Source organism: Leptosomus discolor, chromosome 9, assembly GCF_034619465.1.
Source record: "Leptosomus discolor isolate bLepDis1 chromosome 9, bLepDis1.hap2, whole genome shotgun sequence".
Taxonomy (NCBI): domain Eukaryota; kingdom Metazoa; phylum Chordata; class Aves; order Leptosomiformes; family Leptosomidae; genus Leptosomus; species Leptosomus discolor.
In genome coordinates, this window is record NC_141399.1 from 49,232,967 (window position 1) to 49,248,655 (window position 15,689).

Below are 15,689 nucleotides of genomic sequence, written 5' to 3' on the forward strand. Positions count from 1 at the left end.
CCAGCTTCTGGGATAAGGAGAGGCTCCTCTGGCCACCAGCAAGGTCAAATACCGTTCCAGCAAGGAAGCTCCGGCTACTGCCATCTGCAGAGGATGAGCCTTGCTGAGTTCTGTCATCAGCAACCAGGGCGCTCACTGAGAATCGGATCGGGATGCCTGGGTGGTCCAAGGCTTTGCCGCTGCCCTTGTGTTGCCATCAGATGTGAAAGGAGCAGAAGAGGTGGTAACCCTCGGGGAGGAACAGCATACAAAAAGGAACTGTGGATCCATGCGTTTTGTCCAAATGTTGGCCCCATGTTCTCTTCTGATTCTGCTCCAGATCCCACCAGAGGCACGGTTAACCTGTCTGGCCTTCCACAGCGCTTCCTCCCACAGCACAGCCATGGTAAACAGCAGAGCTTCTGAAAACCCAGCCAAGATTTATCAAGCATCCTCATTCAAGAGCGACAGAGATTGAACAGGGGGGAGAGCAGGGCCAGCCGCTCCTGTCATCAGGATGGATGGCCAACCCAGCAGAAAACACAACCCACCTGATGAGAGTGTATTGATCAGAGAGAGCTGGGGGACATAAAAGAGGACCGCCTGACACTCCGTCACACACAGGCTCCTAGGAAATTGGTCAAGGCTTGGAGAAGGAGACAAGATGCCTTCCCAGAGGGTGGTCGTCACCTTGGCCCTGCTGTTGGGGGCTTGCTGCACCAGCACTTATCCTGTCTACCCCGAAAGCAACAGTGCCCAAGGTAAGGACAACTGACTTGGGTGTTTGTGCCTGAAAGCCAGGTGGGGTTTGTCCTTGTGCACCACTTTATGGCTGGCACTGAATGCTGGCTCAAACCACATGGCTCCTGTCTGGTGTCTCATGGAGGGTTTGGCTGCTGCAGGCAGGCACAGCAGTGCAGCTTCCCCATGTTTCTTCTTGGGCAGAAAAACCTTCTGCCCTGGGGAGGGTTTTCCCCAGTGTTGTTAGGAGTAAAGTATGTCCAGCAGGCTTAAACTGCTCCTAGTGTGACCAGGTTGAACAAGGGAAGACCATCCTGTACCCGAGGGACTGCTTTGGCTGTTATGACCTGAAGACAGCAGAGCTTGGGGTGGTTGTCCAGGTACTCTGGGATGACAGACACCATTGCCCTGGGAACCAGCCAGCCTCGGGAGTGCAAACAAAGCATCCCGCTAGACTTTATATTCTTCTGACACCATACGTGGAGAGGAGGGAATTGCAGCTCACATGCAGAGTGAGTATGGTCTGGGATGGGGTGAGGTCTGCTCATGTTCACGGGGCTGGTATGAGCCTCCCCAACAGCCGCAAGACTGCGCCGTGTGCCGGGGGCTTTGCTGCAGCGTGGTGCCTGCCGTGCATCATGCGGGCCGGTGCCCCAGGGGACCGCGGGCAGCAGAGCCAGCGTCTGGGGCTTGGGGCTGATGGCACACATCTGCATCCACCCTGTGGTCCTGGTCCGTATGTGCTAGGGCTGACCAGCAGCATAAGCACCAGTTTAGACACGCTGGGCTTCCTGATGCTTGAGAAAAAGTCATTTGGGCAGAGCTTGAGCCCTGAAGGAGAGCACGACCCCAGCACGGCACACTGCCTGGTGCTTCTGGGAAACCAGCAGGCGCAGGGGCTCCTCTTGTCCTTGCCTGACTCATGGGGACTTCCAGAGCTTTAGCGGCTTGACCACGTGTCTGAGGCAAAGGAAATACAAGGCCAAGTGCTTGGGATTGCTCAGCTCCCAGCAGTTGGCAGGAGCTTCGTGGGAGCTGTGCACAGGCAGGCACTGGAGGAGGGATGGGTTGAAGGGTGAGATGCTGGAAAGCCCCCGACACATCAGCTGGTTTCCAGTTAAACACAATCAGGCAGCAAGGGACTTGTTGCATTAGTCGCAGCCATGTGCCTAGCGTTTGTTTTTGTGGTGACCTTAGACTGTCCCTTTCCTCAGCACAACACAGACAGGCCATGGGACAGACTCCCCGGGCGTTACCTGGGATAACAGGGTCTGGACTTAACCCTTCGCAGCTCCCACAGGTGCAGCAGCCTGGCTAAGTGAGGCGAGGAAGGGGTGCTGTGGAACTGCCCTCAGAAGGGTCTTTCATGGCAGGGGGAGCCCTGGCAGCTAACGGGGACCTTCTCCACCTGCCTGTTGCGGTCGTGACGAAGGCAACGCCAGGCAGTGGGCATTGTTTGCTTCCACTTTTGGCACTGCCTCCCATGGCATCCTCACAGACGAGATGGCAAAGTCCGGGGTAGATAAGCGGATGGTGAGGCCGATTGAAAACTGGCTGAAGGGAGGGCTATGATCTGTGGCACAAAGTTCAGCTGGAGGCCAGTCACTAGTGGTGCATCCTGAGGGTCAGTACCGGGGTCGGTTCTGTTTAATGTCTTCATTAATGACCTGGATGACAGGACAGAGTGCACCCTCTGCAAGTTTGCAGTTGATGCAAAGCTGGCATGAACGGCTGGTAACACCAGCGGATCGTGCTGCTGTCCTGAGGGACTTGGAAGGCTGGAGAGATGGGCTGAGAGGGACCTGGTGCAGTTCAGCAAGTAGAAGTTCCAAGTCCTGTCTGGGGAGGAGCAACCCCAGGCACCAGGACACACCAGGGCTGTCCTGGTCAACACCAAGCTGACCACGAGCCACTAGCATGCCCTTGCGGCAAAGGCAGCCACCGGTGTCCTGGGCTGCATTAGGAGGAGCGGCACTGCAGGTTGAGGGAGGGGATCCTTCCCCTCTGCTCAGGACTACTGAGGCCATATCTGCAGTGCCAGGGCCAGCGTTCTGACCCCTAGCCCAGGCTGGCAGACATGACCAGACAAGAAGATGAACCCTAGACCCCCTCAAACAACCTGCCTGTCATTGTCGGGATCTGTAGACCATGCTCAGGCTCTCTGTCCCACTGCCTGAGGAACAAGCACACCTTGAATGAGCCACTTTGTCCTCGTCACTGTCTCCCCATTCAACCCAGACTTTATGCCAACGGATTTCAACCTTGCTGACGGCGCAGTTGGCTTCGTGGCTGACAGCAAGCCTCTAGCAGGACTCCAGCCATCCAGGAACCTGAACCAGGCTCTGCCTGCAGCGGGTGAAGGAGCGAGCCGTGACCAGAAAGCAGCTCGTACCATGGGTGAGTGCCAGAGCTCAAGGTGAACCAGACCCAAGGATGGGACTAGTGTGGGGGCACATGTGGAGGGAGGCAGGCACTAGGATGCTCTTGAAGAGGTGAAGGGTCGCATCCAGGATGTCAGAGTGCTGCAGGTTGGGTGCCTCTAGGGGAGCCTGGAGAGAAGCAGGCGATGGTGCTGTATCCCCTCTCCTTCTGGCATATCCTCCCTTGGCTTCTGCCCCCTGCACTGGACGCATAGCCCCTGCCTGCTCATGATGTTTCCTTTTTTTTTTTTTTTTTTTTTTTTTTTTTTTCAGGAAATAAAAGCACTCTCCAGGAGAATGTCCCTCACCACTTGGTGAGTAGGGGTGCCTCTCTGGCCTAGGGGAGGGCAGCCCAGGGAGACGCTGCTGGGCAGGGGACTCCCATGGGCCAGCTCCCCGCAAGGTCCCAGCACACTCCATCCCTCTTGGCCACTAACTGGGGACTGAGGCAGTCACACTCTGGTGTCGACACTGCTTCCCCCCCGGCCCAGCAGTGAGGGGAAGTGCTTTGGGGGCTGATTTTGCCAGATGGGCACCACACACACGTGACGGGGCTGCTGTGCCATGGCAGGTGGAAGACCTTAGCACAGTCCTCTGGAAGATGGTGGCAGCGGGTGAGCTCCAGAGCCAGGGATTTACCCAGACAGACCAGGCCTCTCAGCACCCCAGCAAAAGAGGTGAGTGCCCAGCTCCCAGGATATCCTGGGACCTGACCCACCGCTGTCCTGCAAAGAGGCCATGGCAAACAGAGGCTGGGCTTGGTGTAGGAGGTGCTCATCACTTGGGGTGGAGGGTGCTCATGGTGTGAACTAAGGCATTCAGCTCCCAGGCTGTGCTCCTAGGTCTGACCTCAAATCAAAGAAGGGCCTGGGAGAAGAGATGGACATATCCCTGCCTTTAAACTATTCAGCTGTAGCCAAGCACTGCTGCAGCCCCTCGCATGGGTGTCTTTTCCTTTTTCTCCCAGCTTGCTTCTGGAAATACTGCGTCACCAAATGAGGGGTACAGGAGGAGCTCTGCCTGCCTGCCAGCCTGCTCCCTGCCACCACTTCCCCAGTGCCTCCCGGCAGGCCCCCCACGCATGACCCCACGCCTTGCCACGGGCTGGTTTGCAGAGCTTTGAAAGGTCTCTGGTCCCTTCTGGGGAGAAGGGGAGAGGGTTTGCAGCAGAGGAGGTGTGTCGTGGGCTAGGAGAGTCCCATGAGTGTCCAGGGTGGAGGACGGTGTTTCTCCCACAGCAGGAGATCTCCAGGACCCATGGCAAAGCAGAGCTGCCACTGTGGCCTGGCAGGGACATGCTGGCTGCCAGCAGGAGCTGAATAAACCCCTCACGCCAGAGCAGCGTCCTGTGGTTACTCCATCCCCACTCTGTGCAGGGTCCCGCACCTCCCGCCGCTGCGTGCATGGCATGGGCAGACCACCGTGTGTGTGTCCTGGGGAGGGGACATCTTTCCTGTGGGCAGCGCAGGAGCTGCCATGTGCATCCCAGTGACCTGAGGCAATGGAGACCAGGGGCTACAGCTTCACTTACGCTAAATCTCAAAAGGGTTTCCACTGCAGGCAAGCCTCCTCCGCCCCCTGCAGCACCCTCCATGCCTGGTGGCCTTGGCCCATGTGCTCACAGGACACAATCAAGGCCTATTAAAATACAGTTTATTGCTGTTCTTAGTTTAAAAAACCCAAACAAACCAAAACCCGTTAATAACAAAACCAGTCCCCAAACCCAGTGCTATCAGAGGCAGGCTTGCAAGGACACACCTTTTAGTGCAAAGAGGGAAGTGGCAGTGAGGGCTGGAGGGGGGTCTGCCGCCGCTGTGTCCCCGCAGGACCCACCACACTCACTGTACAGTATTTTTTTGCCCATGGGGCTGGCTGGGGAGGGCTGGCTGAATTCACAGGCACTGGCAGGAGCCCTTGGGGGAGCTGGACATGTTGGATGGGGGAGGACAGGATGTCACGGCTGCGCAGAGCGGCTTTGGCTCCGCTGGCATCAGCGTCGCTGGAGGGGAAGGCACAACGCTGAGCCAGGGAGCACTAAACCTGCCCACCTATCTCCTACAGACACAGTGCTTTGCAAAGCAGCTGTTGCCCGCTCTCTTAGACTGGCCAGTACTGGGGTGTGGAAACCAGATGGATGTCCAACCCCACGCCTCTGTCTCCTGGTCAGGCACCTGAAATGCTAGTGGGGACCGGGGAGGGGGTGGTGAAGCTGGAGCCGCACATGGCTGCATCTCCTGCAGTATCCTGCAAGGCAGGGAGAGGTTCCTAAGCTTACAGGAGCTGGGCGGGACCTTGCAGACAGCAGCACGTGGCCCTGGGTGCTGGCACACACGGGAGGGATGCCCTGATCCTCAGCCCTCTGTCCTCAGCCCTTCACAAGTCCCTGCACCCCTCTGCCCCAATCACAGTAGGTCCTGGTGCTTTTGTGCCAGGCATCACCCCCAGCATCTTCCTGCCCCCATGTCCTAATGGGGAGTTAGACCCACGTTACAACCCGCTGGCAGCGAGAACAATTTGTCACTGCAATAAACTACTGGGGACAGAGCCTTTTGGTGTCTTCAGATGGAGTCCAGCTGCCTTTGTGGAAGAGAGGGCTTGCCCAAACACAGGCCATGGGGTGTGGTGCAGAAGGGCAATCGGGTGAATTCAAACAGCTCCAGCCCAGGTGATGCGCTGGGATTCGGGGATGCCTCTTCCCAAGCGTACAGGACAGCTGGGACCGCAAGGGGCTGGCAGAGCAGAGCAGCTCCAGCAGTGGATGGGAAGGCAGGGCTGGCCCAGCCATCTGGGGAGTCTCATCTCTTCCATCAAAGTGCTGCTGCAGAAGGCTAGAGCTCGGCTTTTCCATGACGCGTGGTCACAGGCCGCGAGACCTGTTTTCAGGGAGTGGGGATGCAGTTGCCACCGCAGCCACGCAAGGACTGGTCCGTACACGTGGTCAGCACTGACAGCGCATGGGGGCTGCAGCCAGCCGGCGGAGGAGGAGGAGGGAGCGGTGGGGGGCTGTGAAGCAAGGCGCTATTTCTGAAAGGCGGGGGGTAGCAATGCCGTAAACCCCCTCCAGTCCCTCCCTCAGCCGGTGTTTGGTTGTGTCAGGACCGAGGCAGTGGAGGGCTCGCACCCTGCAGCAGGGTTAGGTCATCTTCCTGGCGACGCTGGCGTACGTGTGCTCTATCTCCTCATCCGCGGGACACGTGTGGCTGAACTCATCGCAGGCGTAGGCGTTGGTGAGGTAGCGCCAGACGCCTGTCATGTCCGCTGGGATCTCGAAGTCGCGGTACTTTTTGGCTGCGATCTAGAGAGGAGGAGGTGGCTGAGGCTTCCCAGTCCTCGGGAAGATACGCTCTCTGGCTTGGGGGTGAGAACAAATACGGGCCCCCCCAGCCCCTGTTTGCATCACCCCACCCTGTCACCACACCTTGGGGTGGGTGCCCCCACCTTGGCCCAGGAGCCAGTGCCATTACCTTGATGATATGCAGTTTGGGCAGGAGGTTGCAGTCAGCCAGCGTCAGGTGGTCTCCGTCCAGGAATTTCCTCTTGGAGACAGTGATGTCCTCCACGCTGTCCTGGTCAATCTCCTCAGGGAGAGGAGTGTTTAGGTAGACATCCAGCCGCTGAAACTCCCGCAGCAGGGCCTTCTCGAAATCTGGGTGGGCAAGGAAACAAGCGCAGTTAGCCTGGTGCCCCGGGCTCCCAGCAGAGCCCCAGGCTGCGCCAGGGTGGCCGAGCCTCTCCCAGGCTTTGCACGCAGGGAGAAAGCCCTCAGGACCACACCGGTGGTGCGCAGCACTGGACCCTGGCCAGAGTCTCTGCTCCCAGGGCGTCCCAGCAGCATCACTCCCCTCCCCTCCAGGACCATCATCCTCCCCTCCAGGACACGCTCTCCCCAGCGCCGTTAGCCCCGTGGAGCACAGGACTGCCTTCACCCTTCCTGCCCGCTCCTTCGCTTGCCAAGGAGGCTTTAGTGGGGAAGGCAGCAGGAACCCTAAGGTGGTGGAGGACTTGTCCACAGACAAAAGCATCTCTCCCCCCTGCCGCAGTGTGGTAGATCACAGCCCCGCAGCTCCCACCCGCATTTCTCACTGATATTTGCTTCCTTGCGTGGGTTCTTGATGTACGCCGAGAACTTGGCAAAGATGTCGCTCCCCACGTCGAAGGACTCCTTGTACTTGGGGCTCAGGTGCGGATACCTTTAAAGAGACACTCGCGTCAGTGCAGGCAAGGATGGAGGCAGAGGTTCAGCTGCGTGGTCCCCAGCTGCCAGATAACCCCAGCCTTATCTCCTGGGCCATGGTGCCCAGGGCTGGTAGTGGAGGATGCAGGTGATGTTCAGCTGGTTGTGGGAGAACAGTGATACTTTAAACTACTGCGGCGGCCACCCCAGGAGCTGTGTTACCTTGAGTGTTTGTTAGGGGAATATCACAGGGCAGAAACCGTGGTTTGGGGAAATGGGTGGCAGCAGAGCCCCGGCGCAGAGCTCTGCCCACAAGTAGCCCTGGCCCAGCCCGGAGGATGCCTGTTGGCACAGGAGGGGTCTGTGGAAGCCAGAAGCTCCTGTGACTTCCTCAGGAACAGCCTCGTGTGTCCCGGGGCGCACTGCAAGGGCAGACACATCTGAGGAGGTGGATGATGAACGCTTTTGAAGCTTCCTCTTTCGCATGCCCTGGGCGGGCTCATGGCCACAGGGGCATGGGGTGGGCTGGCTCGGTGGGCTGCGGGCAGTGCCCTGCATCAGCTCGGGGGGCACCGGACACCCCCGCAGCCCTTTGGGCCAGCTGCGCTGCTGCGTTCCAGCCAGGGCATTTGCTGAGTGCACCGGGTACAAATGGGCAAAGAGGGTCTCACGTTCCCCCTCTGCCTTAATGCCAGCTGCCACAGCCAGGTGCAAAACCATCGGCTCCTGGGGGCCCGTGCCTGCAGGGACCTCCCTGCACTCTCCCTCTCCCCCGAGCCCTGCCTGCGTCGAAGGACCGCTGTATTTCCTCCCGTTGTTTTCCGTCTTAGCCCATCCTGTACCCTCGCAGCCCAACCCACCACCTTCCCCCAGGGACGCAGCCCCTCAGCATCGCAACCCCTGGTCCTGCAGAGCACAGCTTACGGGGCTGGGTGGGGAGCCAGCCCCCTCCCCAAGCTGCTCTCAAGCACCTCCAAGCACCCTGCCTCGGTTTCCCAATCGGCCGAGCACTATGCAATGCTGCGGCGTGCCTGCCGGGCCCCAAAACAGGGAAGGAGTGAGCTTGCAATTACGTGGGTGGGCCCAGGGTCTGCTCCAGGAACTCCTCAATCTTAATGAAGTCTGTTTTCAGCTCCCTGTTGAACAGCAAGAAGGGTGGGTTGGTGCCCGGCGCTAAATCTTTCAACTCTTCAGGTTTCCTGGAGTGGAGAAAAAAAAGAGGGTTCAGAGCCTGCAGCCTGTCTGCACCCACCAGCCTCTCTGGGGCGAACGACAAGGCTGAGGTGTGTGTGTGGGAGAGGGCACAGGACCAGAAGCACCCCCACTTGCATGCTCTGCTGGGTTTGGGGGACTGACAAGTGCCCCCCAGCCTCTCCATCTGCCCTGTGGTGCCTCGGACTCGTACCCACATCCAGCAGGACAGGGGTTCCCTGCACCATGCACATGCTGGCACACAGCTGGAGCTCCGTGCTGGCCCACCCCTGCACCCCGCAGCGTGGCGGGCAGTGCGCAGGCAGGGACAGTCACCCCTGTCCCTCTCGCGGTGGCATGCTGGCTGCGGTGCAGGTGGGAGGGAGGAAGGTGCTGATGGGGGAGCTGAGCCAGGGGTGACTCACCCCACTGCTGGCAAAGGGCTGAGCTGTGGTGCCGTCTCACCTGGTCATGTCCACCGTGGTGACATTGAACTTGACCCCCTTGAGCCACAGCACCATGAAGAGGCGCTGGCAGAAGGGGCAGTTTCCGATGTTTTCTCCATCCAGACCAGCCTGCCGGGAAAGCAGAGAAAGGAGGATTTAACCCATCGGCTGGGTTCACCCAGCCCAGACAGGATGCCTCGAGGTGGAGAGCCACCAGAGCCAGTCTCGGAACGAAGGTGCACAGGGGGCTTGGCTGGGCACCCAGCATTGCCCGCTGCAGGGAGCCCCTCCCAGCACCGGGGGCTCGGCTGTAGGATTCCCTCCCTGAGCTGTGGCCCTGCTGCTACTGGAAAGCATCGGAGAGTATCTTCAGGATGCTCAGGGTCATCAGATCCTTCCCAGAAATGTGAGATAAAGCCAGGAGTAAGAGGAGAAGGAGGCCAGGGAAGGAGGTGGAGGGTGGTTGCTGGTGGATGGGGAGGAAGGGAGGGTCCACTTGGCTGGGAGGCCAGGCAGGAGAGGGCGGCAAGAAGGGAAATGTGCTCATGTTTGCCAGGAAAAGAGTGGTTTGTTTTTGTGTGCTGTCAGTGTCTGCCTCCAGTTTCATGTGCATTTAACAAACCCAGGCATGACTTCCCCAGGCTGAGGACGGCCAAGAACCACCCATGCAGCCTCCTCGGCCTCGGGGAGGAGAAGGGGCTGGGGGTGGCTGGGCTGTGCAGAGGTGCACTCATGCTGGCATCCCACCCAGCATCAGTGGGGAACACAGCCGCATGTCAGCTCCTAAAGCTTCAATCACGTGCAGACCATCCCTTTCAACCCCTCCGCATGGGCACAGCCACGGCGTCTCAGCGTCCAGGGGCTGCTCCGTGACCAGGCTGGGGTCAAACAGCAGTGGGAACACAGGAAAGCGAGGAGCTTGGACAACCTGCCTGAGTCCCACCAGGGCTCGGTCATCAGGGTCTCACCCAGGTGACACACATTCAGCAATCCCAAGGGAAAGCAGCAGCAGGTGGAGTGAAGCTGATTTCCTTGCTATGTAGCAGCTGAAAAAACCCTTTGCAAAAAAGGACTGAAACTCCTTATGAGGAGTTTGGTCAAGAGGAACAGGGCAGGTTCCCCTCAGCGCATGAAAACTGACACAGATGTTGCTTAAAGAGGGAAGTTGTGCCGTGGTATGAGAGGTAAAATGGCTCACAGGAAACTTGTCTGCTTTAAGAGAACTATCTGGTTCCTCAGCTGCACGTGAACTGTGGTCCTCCGGTGCATGGGGCAGTCCTGCACTGCAGGGAGGAGCAGCACGGCTCATGACAGCTCCTTCACACGGAGCGGCTTGTGTCAGCACATGAGCGCCAGTGGGACAGCTTGTGCCCCATGGCTCTGTGCTAAGCCTTGATATCAGCTGCCGAGCTGCAGGCCAGAGGCTAAGCCGGAGGGTGATGAGATTTGGGAGGATGTGGTAGTGCAGAAATCACGTAGCAGCAATAATATTCAGGGTGGGCAGCTGGAGGTGGCTCCAGAGCTAACACCTCACTGGGGCCCCAAAGATAGGATGGCTGAGGATGCTTCATTAGCAGAAGATGCAGAGACCTGTGCCTGGCTCTCCTGGGTTGGAGGTAAATGCTAGGAGTCACCTGACTGTATCTACAGCTGCCCAGAAACCTGTGGACTCCGGAGCGCTCAGCTTCTCCAGGAGAGATACACCAGCCTCAAACTCACCCTAAGGGAGATAACAGACTGATCAAAACAAACCCCGACACTCTGAGTGGTCAGCTGGAGGTGATGGTCTGCTTTTCCATTCTGCCAACACCTTTTAGTCCTCCCTGAGGAATGAAAATTACTTCTAACCAGTATTTCCTATGCTCAGCTCTCACAAAATGATGCTCCTGAGAAAGGAAATGGGAATAGAGAAATGTATTGATTCTCTGGGATGTACTCAGAAGTGAGGCTGAAGTCACACAAGGCTTTTTGCCTGGCTATTAATAAGAAATGCTCCTGGGTAGCTGCTGCTCAGGAGCGTCCCGTGTCAGCTTATAACAAATAAGGCTTCTTTGGTAACGGACAAAATTGTGTGTCGGGTGCCCTGCAAGGGAGCTGGAGGGGAGAGTCAGAAAACAGCCGCGAGGGCTACCCGTTGGCATGAAAACAGGGCATCTCGGCTCCCCTTCCCCTCTCCATCGCCTCTGGCACCTACAAGCCAAAACTAATGCCGTCCTTCAGAGTATCTCCAACGCCAACAGCTCAGAAGGTGCTTTTGTGGCTGCCCAGCATGAGGACTGACGCTTTCCTCCCTGCTGTCCTGAGGTGGCTCTTGCTGGTGGCAGCCAGGTGGCTGCGCTCTCTTTTGCTCTCCTCGCACAGCACAAGGCTGGGAGCAGGGGGGCTTAATTGCAATTTATCTCGTGGGCCCCACGGGAGCTGTTGTGCTGAGCCAAGGCAGCGAGTGGCTCTGGTGGAGTTGCACAAGGGGCAACAGCGGTGCTGGAGGGGATGGTAGGGCGGGCAGCATGTCCCTCGCTGGGGCTGCTCGGGGTCAGGCTGTGCTCGCCTGCTTCAGGCTTCTCTGTGCTTGTCTTGTAGTTTCAGCCGCTGAGCAGCTCGGGCTGGTTTTCCCCCTTGTCTTTTAAAAATAGAGAGGTGGGGAATTTTGCACCAAAGCGAAAGGAAAGTCAGGACAGCCTCTGCAGGGAAAAAAAGTTTAAGCCAGGCCCATCCTAGGATGCTCAGAGCCAAATCTTTACCTGGAGGAAGCAGAGGGCAGTTCCACTAGCGCTTGGGCACTGCCAGGGGGGGCACTGGGCTCTGGCATGGCGGTGCCGGCACCTGCATGGCTGTGGGCAGAGACCCCAGGAGCCAGGGGAGCTCAGGGGAAAAGGGTTTGGAGAGACTCGTAGGCACACGCCCTCCCTCCCCAGCAAAAGCCAAGCAGCATACCAGGGAAGTCATCGCTCTTGAACTCCTTCTCCGGAGACAGCCTCTCCCCCCTGCTCTGCCCGGCCTGCAGCAGGGACCAGGGCAGGGGGTGCAGAGCCTGCAGCTCCCCCCTCCCCCCTCCCAGACTGACTTTCCTCACTCTTTTTCCTCTCTGGACGACGGATAAACCCAGCGTGGGCTAGCACAGCATCTCCAGGGAGGTGCAGGCTTTTAGCCCCAACTCTCTGAGGCCTCACGAGGCTGCATGAGGCATTAAAACCCCAAAGTTACCAGGCAGTTCCTGTGGTTTCCCCTTGGTGAAACAGCATGAAACGTGGTGGGAGGAGGGAGCAGCTCTGCATGCTCGGGGCACTGCTAAGTGCTCAACGCCCACCAGGATGTGCCCAGGGTTCCTACAGCCACCCCAAAAGCCAGGAAGCAGCCTTGGGCGTGGATAAATGCCTCATAGGGCTGAGGGGCAGAGCATCCTCCCAGGCAGGGAGAGCCCCCCAGCTGGTGGGACGATGCTCTCACTGGGACCACAGCCAGGTGAGAAATTGCCAGACCTTTGGGGACCACCTGCCCCAACCCAAAGGCGACGTAGGAGCTGCTTCGCACCCTCCCCATCCTCACCAGGTGAACTTCAGCATTTGCCAAAGAGAAAGCTGGACAGGGGCAGCGTGCCGGTAGCACTTCAGGAGCACCGGCTCCCATGTGATCTACGGCTATCGTGGGTTACACCGGCAGCCGTGTCTCAGGGCGGACCCCCGCCCAGGAGAGGTGCAAGGTGCTGATGGCATGGGAGGGGGGGTCTGCAGCCGGGAGCTTCAATAAAACTGAGAGGTAGAGAAGGCAGGACAGCATCAATTTGTCTGTTAACGGACAAGGCAGAAGGTTTTCTTCGCGCTAAATTAAGACATAGGGGAAGTCCTGACGGCACTGCTGCTTTGTTTTCTGTTTCCCTTTCCTCTGAAAACCCCCTTGAACGTGCTGTCGCCATTGCAGTCACCTTGTGTATCGTTTTCCTCTTCTCCCCAGCCATCCCAGGGAAAAAGTGGTGAGAAGAAGGGAATTCAAGATCCAAATTGTCTGCGTTCGGCTCAGCCAAGCTCGGTGCCTGGCCAGCATCGCTGTGGCCACAGTTGTGGCAAGGGAATGGGGGAGATCCCTCCCACAAAGGCTCAGATAGTCCTTTCCAACACGTACTTCCAACCACGACCCAAGCAAGGTGCCGTGCGGTGACCAGCACCGAGCTGCCTTAGGAGGAAAGCAGTGAAGCCCGCGGGTTGAGCGGCCGTGGGGAAACAACCCTTAAAACCTCGATGTGGTGGCACAGGGAGGCATCACTCCCCCCCCAGCCACTGTCACTTGACAGCGTGCGCCAGGGCCCCGCTGGCATCGCTGCTGGCACACACAGTTGCCAGCTTCAGCCCCTCTCTTTCTACACCCCACAGGTCCACTGCAGGTATTTTGAAATCAAGTGCTAAAATGTCCAGGAGAAGTGTTCAGAAAATTGCTTAACAGGGGAAAAAAAAAAATCCCAAACATTTCCAGTGAATAATCCCCCCGAGCTGCTCCGTGAAGCCACCCCACCCCGCCCACGTGTGGACACCCGCGCCAGCTCCCCAAGCCGTCCGCGCTCTGTTTCGCAACCCTGGCTTGCAGGAGAAGCCAAAGTGGCTGCTCTCAGCCCTCCTGCTTGCTGTTCCCAGGCTGGGGCTTGTCTTATCTGGGTTTCGAGAGGTGCATGTGTGCCCGCTCCTTCCTTACACCAGCTGCCAGCAGCGCTGTTCCCCCGGGGTACACAACTACTGCAGGGCCAGGGCATCTCCTGGGACGCCGGGCGTGACACCCCACCGGTCCCCACACCACCGCATGCCTGGTCCCCTCCTCTGGGCACCCACTTAGCCAGCTTTCACGGTGAGCAATCCCAGCCTCAGCACCCTTCTCCAGCCTCCTGAAATGTGAGGACACCCACAAATTTCCACCACCTACGCCCAGCTGGAGCCTGGTGAGGACGAGCCTGCGAGGAACTGCCAAAGAGCAACCGTCCCGCCTGAGACCCACCTTCACAAACAGCTCGATCTCAGGCTCCTTGGTGGCGTTGTGCTGCCGACTCTCCATCCCGGCAGTGTGGGGAGGGACCGCTAGCTGTTCACTGCTGCGGTGAGTTGGTCCGTCCTTTGTGGAGCTCCGGGGGGGGAGGCTTGCGGAGGGCTTGTGGCTCGATCCCCTCGGCAGCGTTCGCGCCCCGCGGAGGGCTGGGGCTTGCCCTTTCCGTCCTTTTGAAGCGGGGAGGAGCGATGGGGTGTGCGCCAGGACGGGACCTGCCGGTGGGGAGGGGGAAGCTGTGGGGCCTCCCAGCCGTGACTCAGCACGGGTCTATCTGGACGTGTTCACAGGTCCCCTTCCAGTCTATCGCACCAGCCCAGGCGCTGCTCCGGTGCCTCTGAGCAGCGGGCTGGTGGCCCAGGCAGCCCCGGCACCCCCGCCGTCACCTCCCAGCTGGGAGGGGGGGGTTTCGCAGAGGAAGCGTCTCGGCTGCCGCTCCTCATGCTGCTCCGGTCTGGTCTTGCCCCTCCGCCATCGTTCCAGCCTTGCACCCTGACACCCGGTGCCTCAGGGCGTGCTGCTTCTTTCTCTCTTTGGGGTGAACGGAGATGACCTTCCCACTGCCCTCCCCTCTCCTGCTGCTGCACCTCAATGGGAGGGAGGGGAGGGTACAGCCCCTCTCTCTGCCCACCACCCCCGGGGGTCACCCCAGCTGGGCTCCTCCGAGCACCCCTCGCTGCAAGGAGCAGGGGCTGAGTGGGGCAAGGGTTCAGGGAAGCCGAGTGGGGCAGCCTGGCTGCCTGCCACCAGACTTTTGCAGCGGGACGAGTGCTGCCGGGGCACAGAGCTGGGACAGGAAGGAAGGATTGCAAAACAGCTGAGGAGGGAAAGCAAAGAGGCTGGAGCGTGTCGGGGTGTAGCGGGGAGCCCCAAAGCGCTGCTGGCAGCAGCCCAGCCAGTGCATGGTAGGGTGATGGCAAGGGATGTCTCCAGGGCCGACCCCCGGCAGGGCCCCGTTCCTGGAATTTGGGCTGTTTCACCGGAAGGATGACCAGCTTGCTTTCCTCCCCAGGATGGGAGGGAAGGTCACCGTCAGATCATCCTGGCTGCTGTCCCGGCAGAGATGGCTTCCCAGCACCCATGGGCTTAACTCCTCTCTTGGGTGAGTCCCATCTTGCACCTCAGGACCCCATAGTTGGTACCAAGCTTTTCACAAAATGGGGATCCTGGTTGCTTGACTCAGTTCCACACACCCGCACTCCCCCCCCCCCGCCCCCCAACTCGGGTAGGCTCAGAGTTTCCTAAGAATAATCAAACCCTGATAAGAAAGCACCCATCCCAAGGCAATTAGGATCAGAAATTATTTTGCAGGCTCCTGGAGGAGTCCCCGCAAGGGAGATGTTTCTCCTGGGTCCTGCTGCACAGCCCAGTGGTGCTTACACTTGCGGCTGCATGGGAGGGGCTGGGGGGCGTTTTTCTTTCTGCCCCATCAAAGCTTTTGGAGAACTTGAAACCCCACCCGACGGGACAGGAAACTCTGCCTGACATTCTCATAAGCGAGAAGGACGAATTAATGGCATCGTGAGCACCAAGCAGGGCCACGGCAGCACCCTCAGCACGAACTTGGCTCCCATCTCGCTCCCCGCCCCAGCTCTCTCTGCGGACCCCAGGGTGATGTGCACCGGTCCCTGCTGCTGCCTCGGCGCCCCCCCGGCTGCCCCTGCCCGGGTGATGCTGAGCGTGCGGGCAGCCGCGCCGGCTCCTGGCACTGCC

At 59.1% G+C, this 15,689-nt stretch overlaps 1 protein-coding gene across 1 annotated transcript; it reads right to left on the reverse strand.

The window, feature by feature from the left end:
* Positions 1 to 4,776: 4,776 nt before the first annotated feature.
* On the reverse strand, positions 4,777 to 14,124 carry LOC104346036 (CLIC family member 2). Its single transcript, XM_009950669.2, has 6 exons — positions 13,932 to 14,124; positions 8,971 to 9,080; positions 8,388 to 8,513; positions 7,224 to 7,330; positions 6,605 to 6,786; positions 4,777 to 6,435 (listed from the first exon to the last, which is right to left on the reverse strand). Exons 1-6 carry the CDS (start codon positions 13,986 to 13,988, stop codon positions 6,274 to 6,276), a joined length of 744 nt encoding a protein of 247 aa, XP_009948971.1. The 5' UTR covers positions 13,989 to 14,124; the 3' UTR covers positions 4,777 to 6,273.
* Positions 14,125 to 15,689: the final 1,565 nt, after the last annotated feature.